This window comes from Trachurus trachurus (genome assembly GCF_905171665.1).
Source record: "Trachurus trachurus genome assembly, chromosome: 22".
NCBI classification, from domain to species: Eukaryota; Metazoa; Chordata; class Actinopteri; order Carangiformes; family Carangidae; genus Trachurus; species Trachurus trachurus.
In genome coordinates this window covers 13,750,035-13,772,361 of record NC_139907.1, presented here as the reverse complement: position 1 = coordinate 13,772,361, position 22,327 = coordinate 13,750,035, and the positions used below count along the sequence as shown (strand labels likewise).

General features: G+C 44.3%; 1 protein-coding gene across 6 annotated transcripts in view; it reads right to left on the bottom strand.

Annotated features, from left to right (window-relative positions):
* Window positions 1–21,792, bottom strand: part of qkia (QKI, KH domain containing, RNA binding a) — a 75,978-nt gene extending 54,186 nt beyond the window's left edge. For all 6 annotated transcript variants that reach the window (XM_083998394.1, XM_083998395.1, XM_083998397.1 and 3 more), the window contains exon 1: window positions 21,370–21,792. In XM_083998394.1, the coding sequence (XP_083854520.1) occupies window positions 21,370–21,514 (145 nt within the window). In that variant the 5' untranslated portion in view covers window positions 21,515–21,792. The remainder of the gene's footprint in view (window positions 1–21,369) is intronic.
* Between the last annotated feature and the right edge of the window lie 535 nt (window positions 21,793–22,327).

Here is a 22,327-nt window from a genome sequence, read left to right as displayed (position 1 = left end):
ATAGTGGCAGCACTGGCAGACACAAGAGAGAGAACACGTAGAAGAAGGAAAAACAACCAAATGAGGTAGGAATACTTTCTAATGTTGCAGCTCTCCTCATCTAATGTGATCTAATGAATGTAAACACAGCGTGAGCACAAATTTGGGGTAATGGAGTGGAGGGGAAAGATCAAAGAGGGAGCAGGGGGGGGGGGGGGGGAGCAGAGTGAAATTAATAAAAAAAACAATGGAGAAATCCAGGAGGAGATGCTGTAATCAGGTTTAAGACTGGTGAAGATCATTCAGCCAGACCTGCTCCACTAGAGAATGAGAACAAGTCCATTAAGAGCCCAAAAATAGACCTGCTCTATAACTGCTTTGTCCTCACCCTGTAGCTCACAGCAAAACGTCCTCTGACCATGCAGAGCAAATCTGTTCATACACATTATGTGAGTGAGTGTGTGTGTGTGAGAGAGGGAGAAAGAGAGAGAGAGAGAGGGTAGCAAAAGAAATGTAATGGGTGAGTAATCAGTGTATGATCAGCTTTGCCTGAGGAAAGCAGCTTTAGATGCCTTGTGATGCCTGGCATTAGGCTGATAATATCTGGCACCTGAGACAGATTGAGTCTAACACCAATTAATCTTAAAGCCAAAATGATCAAATGTTGAACTCTACACAGAGACTGAATGAGTCTTTTCTTGTTTAGGGTGATTTCAGATCAAAAACCTATAGTGTGTGAGGAGGAATCCTTCCATCCCTTTCCTTGCTTGCAAATGCACACACGTTCAATTAATGATTTAAACAGGTGAGGAAACGGGTTGGAAGCCGAGGTAAATATAGGCATAAGAAATGTGGAGGCTGTGTCTAAAAAAACCACAGCAATCACAGATAGGCCTAAATGTGCTGGTGCTGAGTGAAACGAGACTCGGGCGAGGAACAAGCCTTTTCACTTTAAAGCTGTGCACTTTAGCAATCACAAAGCCTGGGTACCCGTTGCAAGCGAAAGGATTTGGGCGTTTAATGCATTCCTGCCCTTTATTCACAGCACAGACAACTTTATCCAAGACGACACTCCACTTCAACAGTTTAGGGGTTTGGCAGGCCAAGCATATGAAAGACGGAGGTTTCTTTTAAAGCAGAGAGCCGAAGTATAGTGCGCATTGGTGGGGGTGACCGAGCCATGAAAACGTATGCATTTCTGGGCCTTATCGTCAACTCACAGCTGCCTCCCCCTCCCCCTCCCTCTTTGTGGAGGGAAAAAAAGAAGTTTCCTCATGCTTCTGTCTTATTTTTACTTCCTAATCTTTGATTTAACAGTAGGCTCTGCGCCGCACAATCCTTTGATGTTCATGCACAAACTACTCCTGTGCTGTTAATGAGTGTGCTGCGCTATCGCCATGGCCAGGAACAGCACATGCGTTTCATTTCTTACAAGGAACATACCAGGTTTAGTTGTGATATATCTTGCTTGACGAGGTCACGTTATTTTGGTTTTGTAGCCTCATGAACTGAGAAGTTACGGGCATAGGAACATAATATTATAATAGCAATACTACTGGACATGCAGGAGTTGATCGGACGACAACTGTGGATTCACCATTGTTCAATCCAATTAAGGTAATGTTATGTCTCTGGAAACAGCTGCATCAAACACACCAACTCATTTACGGCGGCATTACCCAACTGTGTCTATTACTTGCAGTAGTCAAAAACACACCGGGGTGCAAGTCGTTCACCCCATGGCATCCAATAATCCTCTTTCTACAGACTCGGAGACAACTGCAGATGTGACTACACTTAGTTTTGTGTATCCCAATCCGACCCTGCCTCTCCCCCCGGCCTGATAATGTCCACCCACTCTCAACTCAGGTATATCTGACATTAAAAACACTTTATTTCACACTTGTTTCAAACCAATAAATTTTTGGCCCCATATCAGTCTGGGCTGCATGTGACTGGGTGGGGACGAGTTCTTGGGCACAGCAGCAGCAGAGCTATAGCATCTACCGCTAGCGGCATGTGATATTTAGGGTACACTTGTTCATTTTAGCGGCAGAAAACAATCTGGGTTGCTGCTTCAGTCACTGGCTGCACACAGATCAGTCACACACTGCGACGCTCATCATCACAAGTAAATTCTCAACCTGCTGATTATCTTCAAAAGTTGTGACGCTTCTTAGCACAAAATTCCCCGCTTGCGTTTCCTCTTGAAGTATCGAGTTGAAGCGTAGGAATAGTCGCACAAAACAGGCAATTTTGACTGAAGGGAGGAAAAAAGAAACACTTTGGAAGATGCACAATGGATTCAACCCTGCCTGCTGAAGCATCGTATTAGCTTTGGCTGGCCTCTTGACACAAAATGGGATTTTTAGCATTTTGGAAACAGAGGAGTTTGTCACCAATCACTCTCCAAGAGATCATATCAGCCAGTATGGATAGAAGAAATGCATAAATTACATCATGCAGCAACTTTTTCAAGAATAAATATAACCTGAGAGTATTTTGAAGCAGATTTAACGTATTTACTGCGTTTTAAATTTGTGCCATCAGCTCTTTGTTAACGTCTCACAATCCATCTTGACTGTCAAATTCAAAAATGGTACTAAGAAACACACACAGCTTCACTTTGCGGTGACTCATCCGCACGCTTCTCGAACCCTGACATGATGTGGATATACGCGCTGGCTCCCACGGGCGGAGGGGGTCTAAATGGTTCTAGACGGAAATGACGGTGCTGTTTGCTGGAAGCCGGGGGGGAGATTTATGTTGTGTGTCAGGGATTCTCCTAAGGCAGGCTGGGTAAAAAGCTCCAGCGTCAGGTCTTTAAGTAGATAGGCCACTAAATAAACGACTGGCATAACAAGGTTTCGGGATCTTCTCCTCTCTGATCCAGGTGAAAAAGTAATAAAATACAGCAAAACACCCACACGCACACACTTTCTTGCTCATCTCATGGGTAAATGGCAGGCCAAGACACAGAGGAACGACGCTTTCATCCAAATTGGGAATGGACAGTTGATTTATAGTAAAATGGAAAAATGCCTCCATACACGCGCAGCAGCACAGTATCTGTCTGAGGCACACGCAGTGGTACAGACATTGCAGAGAGCATATACATCTGGGGTGTGCGAGTGCACACGTTCACATCCGAGCTAACTACCTCCCTGAAAGCAGCACGTTCCGCTCTCTGATCTTAATAATGAGCTGAACGCTGCTTGAAAATACACACATAGATAACGACTCGCACAACATTTAGTTATGGTCCAACAATGGACAGGAATATGCGTGGCCTGACACAAACTCAAGTACATATAAAAAAACAAACAAACACCCAGCTGAACATTAAAAAACACCCACACGCACGAGCTAATAAGCTTTTGTGTGTTTGTAGGCAAGGCTCCCCTGAGAAAGTGAACCCACAGAAATAACACTCCTCACAGAAGGAGGAGGGAAACTGCCTCAGAGAAAAATCTGCTAAACAAATACAGCAGGAAACGAGAAGGAAACACAGCTACACCTCTCCTCCATCTCGCCTTAATAGCCACTGCTTCATATTTAGTATAGTGACAAAGAATAAAAACACAGATTACAGTATCACACAGCTGTTGTTTATCATGCATCAAGCCCATTCTCTCCCTTAACTCTCACTGGTTTCATAATGTTTCCATGATGACTAGAAGCCAGTGCTGCGAGGCTGTACTCTGCACAAGGCAAACATAACGGGGAATGCAGCTTCTTCCATTTTTATTCGCAGAATGCATCAAACTAATCAGAACTATTAGAGCTGCAGACGTATGATATTTCATAAGAAGAACTTGAATTGTGCAACTAATACATAAACATAAAAATATATTTGGTTTAAATTTGGTTTCTTTAAGATTATTTCACTCAAAATATTGACAAAGAATTAAGTCTGTAGTTTATCGAATCACACTATGAATCAAAGACAGTAATTATGTCAGAAACATTGATAAATTGGAGGCAGGGTTTACATCTTCCTCTATTCTGGCCGAACCCCAGAGAATATGTATGCTAAAAGCAGAGTGTGTAGGTGTGGTGGTGGCCACGAACAGCAATCAGCAAAGCCATTAATCATAACTGGTGACAAATGCAATGTTTTCTGGGGCCGTCACCGTGGCTGCATGCAGGCAGGAGGAAGAAGTGCCAAGCTGAATGTGGCTTTCCGTGGCTTCTGGCAGCAGTGGTGACGGTGTGCTATAAGAACGTGTCATAGCCCTTTAGCTTGGCGATTAAACAAAGCAAACGACAGAGTAGACAAGGAGAGGGGGACCAAAGCAAAGATGAAGTGGAGGGGGGGCAGAAATAGCGATGGAGTGGGGAAACATGGGACTGAAAATACAGAATAAAAGAAATCTGTGTAGGAAACGGTAAAAATGTAGGACTGTCTTATGTTTGACAAATTGTATGTAACGTCGAACAGCAACAAGAAGTTAGGCTACCATTTGACTAGAGCAGCTATTGTCACTGAACAACTCCAGCAACTGCAGTGACAGACAAATGGGTGCAGTGATTACACGGCTCAAAGTGAGCCAAGGTGATCCAGACTTGAGGAGTTAAGATGTTAATTTTTAGATCATGATAATAAACTAGGCAAATCCACAAGCAACAGTCAAGTAGCCAAGGAATAGCAGTAATAGCAGAAATTGCAGAACATCCTAAAATGGAATAACCAAAGATTAAAAAAATAATTAAAAAAACTTCTTTCTGCTCCAAAATACTGGTTAAAAAAAATCAAACAAAAAAAACAATTACATAAAAGGCAAAGAGGGGTGTTAGCAAACTGCAAGTAAAATGATTAGCAGTGCCTTCTTTCTGCTACGTTCACATTTTTGTTATTTATCCAGTACACTTGTTAGTAGCATCACTTCCTGTTTTTTTTTTTTTTTTTTACTGCAATCATCTAGGAATCCTTAAAAATGGAAAACTCATCTTATTATTCTTCTCACTCTCGTCACCATGCCACCCCAGCCCCAGCTTAACAGTTAAATTAGTGTTTCAGACAGTATCTGCAGAGCTATTAAGACCTCAGACTAAAATTAGAACAAGGGATCATCACATTTGATGATGTGGAACTGCTTTATGGGGCTGTGTGCTGGTGGGGGGCATGCTGGCAGCTCAATGAGCCATAGGAGTGCCAGTTTTGTGCACTCAGTGGGGTCTACCATAGAATGAGGTGAAACGGGCAGGGAGGGCTGGCTCAATACTGAACCATAATGGCTTACTCTTAATGGCTGCCGCGAGGGGCCAACGTTCATTACTCTCTGCGTGGGGGACTTTCGACAGGATCCCGAGGTGAAACTTGTGTGAGTGCGCGTGCGTGTGCATGAGCGCACACACTGTTAAACTCGAAGGAGGCACCCCAAAGCGAAATGAGCAAGGTACAGAGCTACTGAAACTGTTTTCTCTCCTTCACACTCTCTCACACACAGAGACGGTTTTCTCTCAGTGAGCACAGGGTTGGTAGTGTGGTAGGTAACAGAATCGGAAAAACCTCTTTACCTCAGTAGTTTCATAATAATGCTAATTATTCAGCGATTGCAGCACAGCAAAAGCGGCGCTTATGAGTCCACTCTCCTCAGTTCACCTTTTAAAAAAAAGTAGCCCAATACCTTAGCTCAGCTCAAACAAACAAAACTAATGCACACAGATGCAGAGTCAGGCTCCTTTCTGAGATACCAAGCAAAGATGGGCTATTTTACTGCAGCTTTTGCCATCTAAAAAGGGGTGCGATATGTAGCGTTAAATTGGAAGCCACACAGCAATAGTCATTTAACAGGCTGGCTTTAAGAGAGAAGCCTCATGAGCTGAAAATGGTTTCACAAATTTGAGAGGATACAGTTGGTCAAAAAAAAAGAAGAAAAAGAAACTATCTGAGGTAAGCTGTAATACCATCCTCTACTTCCACTGGTATATATCCTGTATCTGTGTGGGTCCATGAATACAGAAAATGATGCTTATTTATAAACAGGAGCAATCAAAAACTCTTGGATTAATTAGTATGGACAGGAACACGTTCAAGGCATGAACAACGCATGCAGCCAAACAGATTGTAGGTTTTTCTGCATCTCATGGGAACTCATTTCACAGCCTTTACCTGCCAGAGAAATCAGACAAACAAAAGTGAGACCGGTGCCGTGCGGTATGGAGCTGTTCATGAAACACTCTCTTGGTTTGCTCTAACTCATTTAATGCTCTATGTGTGGGTCCATGTATGCACTTATATATGCTTCAGGAAACACAACAATTGTATCCACTGCGGCATCAGGCATACTTCTTACACACGTACACATACACACAGGGGGGATGCGATGTAAAAGTGCACAGCACAGGATGCATGTGTGAGCCTGACAAGATGTGAGGCTATGAGATAAGGTGTGGGAAGAATAACAGGATGAAGAGTCAGGATGCATGCTGATGCTGGCCTGCGTTGTGAACTGGAGCAGCAGTCCTTGGCCCCAATTTGTGTTCACTGCCGCCCTGGACCCATATACCCTGGCCTGTGAAAGAAGGGGTATCCCTTTTCCTTTGTCCACTGCCCAGAGGGGCTCAAGAAAATGGACATTTCCTGTCAGTAGACACCCACTCTTGTTAAGATACAAACAAACACTATGCCTCAAAGGGGTGACCAAAGAGTTGACCACTATATTCATCTACTAAACACATTTTCAACTGCATCTATCCCTAGACGCAGCTGCACCCTCCGTCACGCAACAATGCCAGGAAAGGTCCAGCTGTCAGAAAAGGAAGCAAGAGAGGAAGGAAGGAAAGGCTCTGACTGTCAATGTGACAGGAGACGATAACATGCACAGCGCTTCCTGTCCCCACCCCTGTAACTAAGGAGACCACAGTGCTCACAACCAATGGAGAAGATGGGAAAGAGGATGGAAAATGTCTCATAGTTCCCCCATTAGTTCAAAAAAACATTTTCGACTTTGTGTCTTATGTGATATAATCTCTTTTTTTTTTTACCCATGCTTCCAAAATAATAGCTCAACTGTTTTTGGCGGAACTGAAAAATAATATATATGGAAAGCAAACTAGGCAATCAGGTTAAGGTAGAGTTTATCCAGCTGGTCGTTTTCATCACATTTAAACACAGTCAAACAGCAACACATGGGGAGGATAGGACAGGAGCTGCATTTTAACTGTAGTTCTTAGGCAAATCCTTACATCAACTGTGACTCAAGAGATTCGTGGTGAGAAACAGATGGAAGCAGCAGGAGCCTGCCAGAAGTGCAGTATTGAGAATGTCAACAAACAGGTTGAGGGGGGAAAAAAAGTCTTTATTTTATGTGTGTTTGTTAGGTGAAGGATTGACAGAATGAGGAACAGCCACATTCTTCTGACTCTCTCGTTATCAGAGAACAAGGTCTCTTGATTACATCAGGAAAAAAAAATGATGCCACAAAACGTAGACAAAGGCAAAAAGGGAAACCACTGCCTCCACGTGTGTTTCATTAGCAATTCATTTTCAATCCTGTTTAAAGACAGGTGGGAGAAATTACAGCCAAGCACTGGGTTACACCAGAAGACGGTGGGTATCTCCTGGTTGGAAAAAAGAAAAAAAGGTAGTAGCACCTCTATGAAAGTTATTGATTTATTGCTAAAATAAGATTTGACTAAATAAATGGTCTGTTATCAATAAATACTGCTCCAATCTGAGGAAATCAAATCCAACAACCATGCAATAACTCCTACCTTATCATATTCTTATCATATGCAGCTGTTGATAAGAGTGTGCGCCAAAGATTCATTCAACTCCATGCTTGCCTCACTGGGTTTGTGTTTTTATTGTATCGGATTAGGAAATAAGAAAACACTCAGGTAAAACTATCTAAAAATAATACAGTGTATCCTTACTGATGTAAATATATTCATATTTACTCATTTGGTTAGACGCTTTTGTCCAAAGCAACTTACGGGCGAATGAGATCATGAAAGCCTCAATGTAGTAGGAGACCTTGGTAGACGGCAGATTTAAATACTTCTCAGTATAATACAAAACAATTCAACAGAGCTGCAAACATAAGCTTTCAAAAGGCTCACAAAAGGCTGAATTAAACCCTCTCAAAGACTTGTACACTCGAGCACATTTATCTTCATTTCAGGCGATGATCGACACACTCAGGTGGAAGTCACCAGTTAACGCTGGTACTGACGACACCGGTACTTGTCCTGTATTCTGTATTTTCTTAGTAATGTGGATTTGAGGAAAATTTTACTTGCTGGTGCTAATTAGCTAATGTGTCATCCTGTAATGTTAGCTTCTCACCCACCCTGAAGTGATTTAGCAGCTGCAATTATAGGTGACAGCAATGTGGTTAATGCGACACAGAATTTGAGCAATGCGGGTCTAGATCTTCTATGAAGAAGAAAAAAACACAACAAGGGGGAAGGACACGTTACGAACACAGGACGACAGGCAGGTTACATCTCAGAGTATGTATGTGTGTGTGTGTGTGTGTGTCAGCTGTTGTTTCATCCCCAGGAACGGGGCCTGCTGGGGCTTGTAGCTACCATCTCAAGTTCCAGTCCAGCAGCCACTTAGTTGCTGTCCCTGGGTGCGACAACACAGACTCACATCACAGCTGTTGTGTCTTTGCGCTGGCTCTTTATTATCTCCACCGCCTGACATCAAGTTTTTTTCCAGGATCTGAATCTTGCCACTTCAAACGGCTTCCCTTTTTACATCACGAATTAGCCATACTATATGAAATATATCAGGATGCATATGCGTGCTTCTCTGCAAGAACTTCAAGTCGTACGAGCCAAGTATTCGGGTATGGATTGTGTACAAGTGTTGGTAGTTGTAAGTCAAACTGGTACTGAATCTCTATGAAGAACAAACAGGTCTGACATTGTTATGGGATGCTGAAAAACTTGTCTGATGCACTTCCAGATTTAAAGATTGCTTGTCTTGAAGACTGAGGAAATGCCCCCCTCACCCCCATTCCTGACTGTCTGCAGATCATAAGGAGAGCTGCTCTTGGGTTGTGCATTTGTTTGGTCTGGTTGTCTGGTCCTGAAGATCATCTGGTTGATCTGTTTTGTCTGGCAAGTCATGTTGAATGTACCATCTACAGCATTTAAAAAACAAAGATGTTGAAGGGGACCGAACAACTGGGCCACGACGATGTCATAAAGGGAGGAGAGGGAGGGAGGGAGGGAGGGAGGGAGGAGATAAAAGGAGAAGAGAGGAAAGCCGTCTTGCCGACTCATCTGTCATTAACCAAGCTTCCACTATGCTTAAGCCTTTAAACATCGATCTGTCTCAAAGCGCTTGGGTGAGAGGGCTTAACAAATCTGTGAATGCATATACATGTGCACAATTACAGCCAGCAGGCACAGGCGTGTTGTTCTCCACCACCCGATGTTAGAGCCTGGGAGTGAATGAGCGGAGGGACGAGTGCACACTAAGGTCCTGGGCAGCAGACAGTGAGAGCTGGGCTGATGCAAACAGACGGACCACCTTGCGGGCCTTTAATGTCACCACTGGTCCTCACATGAAAGAGGCAATGTAGCCCCAAGGCTGGATTTTTGCCACACATGCTCACATTGGCGTACGGAGAGGGAAGCTGCAAAAGGAGGAAACAAATGGAAGAGGAGAGCGGCCGAAGAAAAATGAGAAGAAACGGGACATGAGAGAAGAGCGCGGGAAGACAGAGTAGAAAAGAGGGTGACGAAAGCTACAGTCGCTCTGCTAAAATTAATAGGTAAAAAGACAAAGCCAGGAAAAATGAGTCACTCCCTTGGGAGAACAGATACAGATTTTTTTTTTCTTTGGAGAACTCTATGAAAACGATGGAAACACTCTTCATGCCAAGCACCACAATATCTATCATTTATTACACACAGTGAACAGTGTGACATAAACATGATGCATGTACATGTTTGAGACAGAGAGGAAAAGATGTGAGTGAGAAAGCCAAGCGCACTGCATGTGTGTCTGGGGCGCAGACAGAGAGAAGGGTGTTATACATGGTGATGAGGGAGGAGTGGAGACAAAACAGAGGTCTGGTTCATCGAAAGTGTCAGACGTTCAATAAAAATAAGGTTGCAGGAAGAGCTCCCATCACAAACAGCCTAAACTCACGTCAGACAAAACACTCTCCAGGAAAGCAGAGTAGGGGAGAGGAGAGGAAAGGTGGACAAAGAGAGGGGAGAGGAGGATTACATGGGACAGAGAGAGACAAGTCCATCTCCTGGCAGACTATTCTTCACCTTAAGGTGTCAACAACAGCTGGCAACTTGGCACCTTGGTCATGGCCACACCTGTCTCACCTAATGTGTCTCTGCACCGTCCATCCGCAGCTGCCTATAACCTTCCCCACAGGACCAATAACACTGACAGTAAATGATGTTATAATGCAGGGGGTCACAAACATATCTCCGATTTAAAATTCTAACTTTTACAGCAACATGAGACAAATCACTGTGCCCCATGTTTGTCCTCGCACCTTTAGCGGGAAAATATTTTACACCAGACAGACAGGAGCAGCTGCAATCTTCTCCAAGACAACAATTAAGACAACACGTTGCAAGTCTTTTATGGACAACATTCCTGTGTAATGACACTGAGTGAAGATGGCAGGAGTTAAGGCCAAAGTGTAGTGGAGCAGCATGTCGAGGGTAGACACAGACAGAAACTGTTTCACTGCACCAGCTGGTTGGGCCTTTTTTTTAAAACATCAAACAACTCTACGGTAACTTTTTAAAGCTCCATTAGGATTTATGTGACCCGTTAAATACTGTTACGTCTGGGGTGGTCTTAACCACTTGTGAGCTGTGTGACCATGGTGTAAGCTACTATAATATGGTGTATTGGTCATTGATGAGACCGTTAGATCTTTGGGTCAGAAGTGTATCTGGAAATCAACCCAGAGTAATTGGGGTCATGGTCAGGGTCAAGGGGGAAAAGTGTCTAAGTAACGCAGGGTTAGGGACGTTATCGACTGGGATAATAAATAAGGATAGATGCTGCCTTTTTCAACAGACTGTTTTCTCCAAGCACAAGCATGCATTTTGTATTTGTATTTGTCATTTATCAAAACAGTATAATACATTCCTTTAGTAGACCACTTTACAATCATTTAACATACACACACATATTGCCAAAAACAACAATAAAGTCAGGTAAAACTGTATAAATCGTGGTTAAGTGTTTTCCGATCCCATCCTACTACATTACTCCAGCAAAGGAATTATTTTATGGGTTAGCAATCAGCATTAATCACATAAAATATTTTTTATAGTTGCATTATTTCATTCACTTTACTGAACAAGCCCGGAACTGGATTCGCTGGTAAGATGGCTGGGTATGTGCAGCTAATAAATGCAGTGCATAAAAATGCATTGCAATGTAGCAGCCTTGTTTGACAGACAGCACTTGTGTGCACACTTCTATGTGAACTGGTAGGAATGACCCAGTGTGTGTGTGTGTGTGTCTGGCCCATTAAAGCACAAAAAGCCATTGTGTATCATTAGCTGTGGGGGAGGAAGGGATAGACAGAGGGGTGGCGTGTGGAGCTGAGGGAGGGGTCAGCGACCTTCCTCATAACCAACCAGATGACCTCATTCACAGCACATAGGAATCCTCTGTCTCCCCCCAACAGTTCTTTATCACCCTCGCCATCCTCCCCTCGCTCTAGGCAGCCTTGCTCGTCTTTTTCTTTTCAGCGAACACAATCAATCTACTGAGCAGGGACGAGGTGCACACACTCGCTAACCCTTTCATACAGACAGCACATTCTTTCCTGCCAGTTATCGTGGGTTTTTTTTTTTATGCCAGTCTTTCCTATGTTACAAACAAGCGCTAAAGAGGCTCTTTGTTTCACCAATTAAAAACTAATCATACAAAACCACCCATTGTTTCTGCTCGGTAATCTCCTCCCAACCACTGCACTGATAAGGACAGATAGACTTAAGCCTCGCCACAAACAGACAAGCGACGGCAAACGCTAAACAAACAGCAGCAGATACAAAACTGTTTCACATGTGCTTGTACAACTGTGACTTCATTCATGCACTGCTACTGTCACTTTTTTTGGGTGGATGTGATGCACATGGACATAAATTATGCTAAGCAAATCATGTTGTACATTAGGAGACTGCAGGCCAGACAGCCACTGTAAAAGACAACTGTGCAACACATGTAATTCTGGTTAGGCCAGACAGTGGTTAAGTGTGAATTTGTCAGTAACAGAGAAACGACCCTGTTCAAGCAATTGAAACAATGCTGAATGGATTATGGGGGCAGTGTTTTTTGTTTTAAGTGACTACTGCATAACGCTGCCTCAAGAAATCTGTGCAGACTTCCTCCTCAACCCCACCATAAATTCCACCGCTACAAGCAGGGAGCAAAAAAACTAATTGAGCAACATGCTGCTAACTCACAACCCCTCTTTAATCTGATAATATAAGAAAGGGCGTCCTATTGCAGGTTCATACAGAGCGACATGTGTGGCTGAGGATAAGGTGGTGGAAACAACAACCACAAACTTGAATAACCACAGTTTTGAACGAGCCCTCAAAGTTGCAGACAATGCTCATTGTGTTCACAGAGAGCCGTGCAGCATTAAGGCTTAGAGGAGGATACTCTGCTTCCTGCTCGTGCTCTGCTCGTGCTTTACGCTTAACACACTTTGACATGTGATCAAACCAGTTTACCGTCCTCAAAAACATGCTGTTAAGTTGCCTGTACAAAATCAGTTCTGCTAATAATGGCATGTATTTGACATGCAGTTGTAAAGCAACGTCCAATAGTCTGAGTTTTTTCCCAAAAGATATTGGGACTAGTGTTCATTCATCCATTGCCTCTACCTTAAGCTAAACAACAACTGAACAATATTTACAGTTGTTTGAGACAACATTGACAATACTTATTTTGCTAAGAGTTTGATCTCAGTTGTCAGCGCTGAAAAGCTATCCCAAGGTGGCCACATGCTAGAAAGATTTTCACACAATGTCAATTTCATTCAAAGAAAGACCAGGGAAATCTAGAGGGACAACATCATCCCCCCCAAAAAAAACAGTGCAGCAAACACCTTTATGAGACATGAGCTGCATTCAAGATTGAAAGCAGATCGAACAAAGACTGCTCAAGGTAAAAATACAAAATGTGATAAGCAAACTGTAGCATAACTGAGTGTACCAAAACAAAGTCTAAATACCCAATTTTCTCCAGTAATGACTGGCTGCTGGAGAGCTTGTCTACAAAGACAATGATACAGCTGCAGTTGGAGAGCTTGGTGAGTTCACAGCTGCACCAGAGGTTAATGTTAAATGTGTATAAAAACTACAGCCAAAAAAAATTTGGTTGGAAATGCCACAGTAAAAACATGGATTGAGGTCAACGGTACAGAACGAACATTATACAATGTTTGGCAAAGAAACGTCATTTGACAAAAATGTGTATGTGTAAAAGCTTTGATTGATAGTGAAACTGTAAAATCGATAGGGTAGCATCAACAAAGCAGACAAAAGCAACAGGGAGCACTGTGAATATAACTTGGACTTTGACTTGTAAGGACTAAAAAAAAAAAGAGTAAAAAGCTGTAGAGAATCGATTCGAGGAAGCAGCTGAGACAGAGTATGGAAGCAGCTCTTAGTGCTCGCTATTTGGTGGAAAAACACGACAGAGGAATCCCACCATCTTGCCACCTCACTTTCTGTGGCCCTTAGGGAAGGTTATGGCAGCACCGCCTGCTCTTGCCAAGCCTCACAGAAACAACAGGGACAGGTAAATTATTCTCATTTGATTTATCGGCCAGTCTGCGACTAGTGAGACACCGAGGCAGAGGCTGCAGAGCACAAGCACACGGATCCACTGGGCTGTTGTGAAGCAGGATGGAGGAGGAGGAGGAGGAGGAGGAGGAGGATGGGGCTGCTGAACTCGAGTCGACGAGTATGAAGGAAAGGTTGGAAAGCTGTCACAAAATGAAAATTAAAACCATTTAGAAAAACAGCACTGGACTTTGGCTGTAATTTGATGAGTTTTTGTGTCAGTTATACCAAACTCTTGAATATCAAATTATGCACTCAACGTTTAAAGATTGTTGAAGCAAAGTAAAAGTAAAAGTTCTTCTGCCTCGCTGTGGATGGCATTCACATTAATCTGAGCTAAAACACAGTATGAGAGAGTGTGTGGGGAAAACAAACACCAGGCTGGAGGTTAAGTGCTCTGACTGTGCTCCCGGTAAAATTCCTGAGCTTGCTGCCAACGCTCTCTTACCATTCCTCCTCTGAAAGGAGAGAGAAAATGAATGCAGAGGGGTGGGCGAGTGAGAGGAACAGAGTGAGCATTCAGCTCATTTTTTCTCCTCCTTTCTATGATAAAAATGGGGAAGGAAACAGGAAATGGTGACAAATATTGCTGGTATGATTCCTGAGAAACCTAACTATTAGAAACTTTAACTGCAGCGCCAGGTCTCAAAAAACAAAGACAGGCGGAGAAAAGGGGGGAGTGAAAAAAAGGGGGACTACTACGAGCGAGGGGGGTGGGAGTGCTATTTGAAGCACTCAAAGAATGTGACAGGGTGGGGCCCATACTTCTCCTGTGTTGCATATCCGCACAAGTGTGTGGAGGAGGGACGAGATGAGAAATGATTCATGATGTAATCTAAATTAGTCAAAAGAAAGCTAAGAGACAGACCCACCTCTGTGGGAGAGAGCAGCAAAAAGAGGAGCCTGGTTCTCTTTGTCACCACAGCAAGAAAAGCAGCTCCCCCTCATTCTCCCTGTCTGTCTGAAGGAAAAACAAACCACTGACTCGCCTTCTCCATGCTCCTTTCCAGTATGAAACGGGCGTAACTTCCCGTAGATGTTTTTACACGAGACAACACACAAAAAAAAGTAAAAGCTGATTCAAGTTGGGTAACTGCAGTGGTTACAGAAAAAAAGAATAAGCGACACAATCTAATGTACAATTCAGTGTCAGCGAGCTGTTGTAACAGTGATTACAACATCCCCTGACACACCTTCCTCTTTAAAACTGTTATTTTTCATCTGGTTGCCACTCAAACACACACAGTAATGACTGGCTGCTGGAGAGCAACACATTTTGATTCTTTCAGGGAAATTCACTGTGCATCTAGTTAACATTATTCACTGTTAATTTTAACAGGATCGCCTTGCTTTAAGGATGAGGAAAAAAGACAGGAAAAACAGAGAGATAAACGGTCTCTAGCAATGTGTTGTCTAACAGCCGACCGTAATAGAGGGAAAGACACTTGGTTATGGCGACAGTGAGCTAGATAGTCAGCCAGGCGGCCGGGGTAGGGTACGGAGACAGGAGGCCAGGCAGAGGCAGCAGCGATAAGGAGGTCCCAGCACTCATGGGATTGAGGCCTGAGATAAGAGCCCAAGCTGCCGTTGGATGACTTTATCATACAGCACCTGCTGGGAGGGAGGGGGGGGAATGGCGTTTCTGGGGCTGGAGCGAGGCCAAGGGGGCAAGTTTGGTCCGGTGGTGGGAGTTAAAACAGGGATTGAAGCTCACAGAGTCGGGGGTGGGTGGGTGGAGGGGTAAACTGTGGTGGGGCTGCTGCTGCTGCTGCTGCTGCTGCTGGATAGGACGGCTGCTGCTGCTACAGAGGCGAGCGAGAAGGAAGACAGGCCAGGCAACGCTGGGGTCCTGCCACAACCTCTACACCTCACCCTGTCAGACTTGTGTTACCACCTAATTTATAACCAGGGAGGAGAGACTGGGAAAAAAAGATCACGAGGGCTAGAGAGAGGCAGACAGAGAGAGACAGCACAAAGCCTCCAATTCTGCTTTCTCACTGGTGGCGACGGCTCAGTAAACCAGCTCACAGAATGGCTCCCGGTTAATTAAATTCCAGCTTATAAGTGGCGCTTTGGGATAGAATGAGGGGGGGGGTAGAGAAAAGAAAAGGGTTGGGGGTGGGGGTTATAACAGGTTTCTGCTTGCAACAACAGTCCTGGCCTAACACCCCTAATTCTCTCTTCCTGTCAGACTCTATCCGTGCTCTCTCACGGCTCTGAGCTCTATCTTACTTTGCGAGCAGCGCTCAGTCTTGTTAGCCGATAAATTGATTGCATGTCAAAGGTGAGCGCAGGTCTGGCCCTGTGTTGAGGAATGCCAGGGGTCAAGCTACGGCAGTAAGGCGCGGACCGCAACACAGACGCAGAAACAGAAAAGAAATCAGGGGCTAGAGCCACTGAGACGGACTGGCAGAAATATGAGACGTCAGGTAGAAAACCAAACGCAGACTTCTAGCATTCTCCCATTTATCAAAATCTGTTCTCCAAGCAGCTGCTCCCAAAGGACCAGTTCCCTTCAAACGCACCACAGTGGACAGCAGACAGTTTGTCCTCCAAATGCTGACAGCTCTCCCGGGAATGTCCTGTTAAATCACAGCACACAGAGACAAACAAGCAGACACACAAAACTGTATTTGCAGAAGGGGGTGGGGGGGGTTGCTGTGGCATGAACGAGCACGGTACGATGCACCGCGCAGCTCCACCACACAGCGTGCAATGGAACAATGGGCCATTTAATCTATTATACAAATAAAGCTAAAAAAAAGAGCCTGTAAGGAAAAGGTATGGGGAACTTGGATTATATTATATTTCAGTCAATCTGACTAGTCACCGCACTTCATGACAACAAAAAATAAAAACTCTTCCTTTCTCCTATGCTCCGCTACCTTAAAACAGCGCCAGCGCTTCACTAGTAGGCTACATCTCTAGATGTTATACGGGCTGTCTCCTCCTGCCAAGAGAAAATACAGCAATTTGAAGGAGCTTGTTGGCTGGCAGATCGTAAAGAGACATAAAAAAACCTCCATAGCAGGTGTCACCTCTGGGAGATGAACAACTGCAACGCAAGGGGATTTCAAAGGGGGGCTGTCAATCGGCCAGAGTGACCTTGAGGGGCTACATACGTATTGGCGGCATTACATGGACGTCCATGCATACCACTAAAGTTGGGGGCAGGCGTGACACACACACACACACACGGGTGGTGTCAGCTTTCTTCCACCATGGAAACAGCTGTGTAGACATGCACGAAATGTTGGGTGGGTGGGTGGGGCAGAGACGTGCAGCTGTCGGAGGACTACACTCTTTGAGACACGCACAATTTGGAAAAGACTTTTAAAAAGCAGTTGCTCATATTTGCTGCACTTATGCCTGACAAAGGGAGGTTATTCACGATGCTCAATCACATTTAAGCCGACAAAACAGTGCAGACTCAGGAGACAAGAGGTGTTTCATCGACAATGCAGAAACTTGTGTACCTCTGCAAAGACAACCGACGCTTTACTGAGAGAGAGACGGTTATGTGTCTACTTCTGCTTCAAGTAGTGACCGCTTTCTTCTTGTCACCTTGAAAAACCACCTCATTTCAATGAAAACAGCACTGACTGAAAAAAAGGTACACACAATGCTCTGAGGAGAAAACTCCACACACACACACACAAAAACAAAATAAACGTGCTAGATCAAATGCAATTAACACCACACAAGTTAAAGATTTCCTTCTGGAGTCTTTTCCTGTCTGACTGAAAATCACAGTCTGGAGGTTGAGTGTAATGTTGATCTTTTCCACAAGCAAGAACCAGTTAGAAAATGTTCTCCATCCATCAATGCACAACAAGCAACCACAGAGTACAAATAGAAAATAATTAAAAGTTACTTTTCTGCACTGGAATTGAAGCAATCTGACAGCACAGGGTAACTAACGCAGCACATTAAAAATAACACACACACACTTGACAAATTTGTGAGGACTAAGCCAAATGGAAAGGTTATTTTTCTCTTTTTCAAAAACTGCACACTGGATTGTGCGTTTGCTTCGACCTGGGTGGGGTCAGCTCACAGCAGAACAAACAGGGAGTGGGAGGAGGCCGGCCGGCCCCAAATATCGCATCAGAGCTTCAGCCCCGTCCAAAGGGGGAAAGCAAACCCAACAGCCCCTAACAGGAAGCAGACAGTCAGACAGGCCTCTTCTGCACTGGGGTGGCTTTCATCACACACACACGCAATTTTTGGCGGCGTGGTTAAGTTTGGGCTGGTGCTGTGGAAACCCTTGTAAACCTTAGGCTGTGGAGTCGCGAGCATCTCACCCATGATTTCTTTAACACCAGACAGGGAAAGGTTTTTTTTTTTAATCCGTTTTCACCCTGCCAGGCGCTGCGCAGAAGCGTCAGACCAGTTCAGCAGTGCAGGAGCAGTTTCTGAACTTTAAACAGCCCGGCTTCTCTAAAGCTACAAAAACAGATGGAAACGAAAAATAGATATGCAAATCAGTGTTAGTCATTTCTAAATCTGAAGTCACGTCACGCGATTACTTAACTTTCCAAAAGAAGCAAAGATGGAATTTATAGGTTGAAGGTAGATTTGAAATATTTAAAGGCTGTGTTTACAAAGCAAAGATTTGAAAAATTGAAAATGTGCAGGCTTCAGATGTGTCGCGTTTACTTAAAAGCACTTACTGCCTGTGCCACATTCAGACCACATCTCTGCTGAGTGCAGTGCGTTTCTACTCTTGATTAAGTTCGGCACTCATTGCTCAGAAGTGATGGTATATATACACAAGTAGGTAACACGGGCAAAATGCAAAGCAATGTGTGACTGCACAAAACAAGGGGCAATTTAGCCCCCTTTTGAAAAGAGTGTAATACTAATACTGTGTTACATATGTTCTGCACCTTCTGATCACAGGCTTTAGGGAAACGCAGAGAAAGTATTTGTTCGTTCTATGTGGACTATGTTCGTTCCATGGTGAATCTCTTGGTCTAACGGTCCTCCCTAAAATCACAACTGGAAACCCTGATCAGAGCAGCCACTCTCCGTTACAGATTTACTTAGTGTGAAAAACTGAAGGCCAATGAGTGTAAAATACAAATAAAAAATAAAAAATAAAAAAATAAAATAGAAGAAAATCCCAATTGGCCACAAAGGATCTAAAAAAAAAGGTTTACTGCTTCCATTGGCTTGGCTCATACAGTGTGCCAACAGCAGCACAGCTGAGTAGTTGAGAGTAAATGAGCGCTACACAGAGCATGGTCCCTCTTCTTTGCTATTCAGCAGCCTGCCAGGGTCTGCGACCATTGGGGCTGGGTATAACTGCAAAGGGGAACGGGAATGAAAAAGAAAACAAGTCTGTTTCCTGACTCTCCCTTCAATGAAAATATCAACACACCCCATCAGTCCCAATGGGGAACAATAAAGCAATTGGCTTTTCTAAAAACAACAACTTCATAGTGCTTCTTTTGTGAAGCATTTATGGGGTGTGGAGTGAATCAAACTTGGTGATTCTTATGTGGGGAAAATACTACCATCACACTGCTCAAATACTGTTATTCTCCTTCCCAAACAAAACTAAACAAACACTGTTTTGTTACTTCACTGCAAAATAAAAAAAATAAAAAAATTCTGATAGACTCAATCTGAAACGGAAATGCCCATTTTTCTGGTGGTAAAACATTATAACATCACCGCAGATAATAAAACAGTATTTGGCCTTTATTAGACAGAGGAACATTAACATTCATTGTGCCAAACTAACATTAAGGTTAAAACTTAATTTGAGTAATAATATTTTGTTTAGTGTTTTACATTTTGCATTAATGTGGCTTCCTCGTGGTGAAACTGTCCGCTTAACGCCTGACCTGTCTTGTTTATCACCCATCAAGGAAACAAGAAAATCTTTGCAAACCGGTTTAGCAACTACATACTGAAGAGCCTACTCATCCAGACATGCAGCCGAAACTATTACACATGCACGGGGCTCTGCGCCTGCTGTGCTGTGCCGTGTGTGGGTCTCTGAAGACGTGTATTCATTAACACAGACATAGTCATATTATTTCTAATTCATCTGTGTCAATGTGTCCAATACGATACTCCCAACAACACAGCACGGGGACAGTCTGCTAGGGGGGCTGTGGCGCTCTCTAGTGTCCCCAGATCAGTTACATAAACCATAGGTCCAACCTTCCGCTTAGACCAGCTTATGTTATTGATACCATCAACATAAACGGCAAATAAGCCACGTTTATCTTGCGCCGCCGCGGTGTATCTGTGTGTGTGTGCCAAAAAAGAAAAAAAAAAACACTAACAATGGTTTGGAAATACACGTAGACGGACAAATCCCGTCGGGATGGCGCCGCCGACAAAAGGCGACGCAATTTTTGGTAGGGCAAACACACACACACACACACAGAAAACACGACGGCTGCTGCAGCAAAGGGAAGGAAATATTATCGAGACATACTCTCGTTTGAAGACAAATGCTTTAGCAGGTACAAAAAACAAGAGGGAGGCAAACAACGGTGTCCTCCTCCTTTTCTTTTTTTTAATGAAAAAGTTGGACGGTTGAAATAATCTTCGTGCACTCCCCCTCCCAGCAGCAGCAGCAGCAGCAACTCACTGGCTATTGTTTGGGCAACAAGCAGACACATTCCTCCGTGCTTTTAAGCTCGGCCGCTGGGCAACAACTCTCACACACACACAACCCCTCGAAGCAAAGAGAAAACGACGACAAGGGGAGGACAGCGAAAGTTGAACCCCCCTTTGTTTATAATACTTCTTGACATACACGTCCGAGACTAAACGCACACGATGTTACGTCCTCTATATATATATATATTTTTTTTTTTTTGAAGACGTAGCTACACTAGCGGATCGCAGCAGAGCTCGTTAGCTTCAAATGTGGCTAACCCCGAAGCTAACCTGCTGGGGAACATGTGGAACCAGCCCCCCCTCACTCACTCACTCACCCCCCGTAACCCGACACTGACACTTCATTAATATGAAAAAGTGGGGCCCCAAAAACTTCGCTATACTTTTGTTGTTGTTGTTGTTACGTTGTCATTGGTGGCGTTTTCCCCTGACTGAGAAGAGTGTGAGAAAGTTTTCGTCTCGCCTCGTCGCCTCCTCCTCCTCCTCAAAGTCAAGAGTAGTGCAGCAGCAACAAACACAAACTCCAACGGGGGGAAAGAAAGCCTTGTCTGCCTGACGCTAAAGGGCTCAAACTCAACTCTCGGTCCCTCCACACACAATCTCGCTGTGCAAAAACAAACTCACACTGGAGGGAGAGAGGAGGAGGAAGAAGAAGAAGGGGGTAACGTAGCCTAACTACTGGATGTCAGGTTTTGCTCGGTGGAAGTTGGGACGGCCAGCAACGGTTGCTACGGTCAGCAATATCGGGGAAACTGGTGGTGTCGATGGTAGCGACCGTTATCCAGAGCCGACACCGGACTGCGCCGTGGTCACGCTTCCCAATCCCACCCCGCTTTCCTTTCCTTTCCCCCCAGTGTGTGTCTCCCCCTCTCCCTTCTTTCTCTCCCCTCACACAGTGTCCAGACTGTGTCCCCCCCCACCCCACCTACCCACCCAAGCTCTTACCTTCATCGAGAAGCCTCTCCAGGTGTGTGAAGATGCCGCAGAGATTTGGCAAACTCGTCATGAGCTTCTTCTCGTTTAATAATTGCATCAAATAGTCGGGACTCGGCCTCGGTCGCTCCTTCACTTCGACCTCTCCGACCATCATCTTTGCGGCGAGAGCGAAGAACACAAACCACCACCGCGAAAAACACACAGAATCCTCTTTTACGGGGAAAAAGGCGAGAACAAAAAAAAAAACGAAAAAAGAAAAAAAAACCTGCGGCTCCCAATCCCTCGCTTCCCCTCCTCCTAGTGAGCAAAAGACTCTGTAAACCCCCCTAAAAAAATCAGGTTTGGTTTGTTCTTGTTGTTTGAGTGGAGAGGGGGGCAAAAACACAACCCGTTATCTCCCTTCCAGAGACTCGTGCGCCGTACTCTCCTCTACGCCGTGTGCGCTCTGTAGGCGCGACACACGGTTCCACCGGAAAGGGTCCGTCCTCCTCGACAGCGATTGGCCAGCGGGGGAATTCGGAGGACTAATGGGAGAGCCAATCAGCGCTCACATCTGCGCAAGAGGGGGCGGAGCGACGCGGCTGTGGTGGAATGACGGACAGGAATTCGGGCCAATGGTGCATAGTGCGCAGGAATGCACATAATGCCCCTCTCAAGTGTTGTCAACACCGACCAGCAGCAGCACACGTTTACTCTTTTTTTTTTCTCCCTTTCCTCTCTTAAAAAGCAACATCACATCATTTGACATTTGTTTTGATCATTGAGAGTGTGCCACTGTCCTCAGAGGTCTCATAACTTTAAGTGTGTATCTTAAATATTGGCTGTAGTCCTGTTATTTCTCAGCTTTGATTTGAAGAAGTGAAAATCAAAGGGGCAGCTTATTGGGCTATTTCGATATTGGTTTCTATTTTAATTTGTTGGTATACAAACCCAACAAATAACTTATTTGCCAGATTTAGATGGGGTT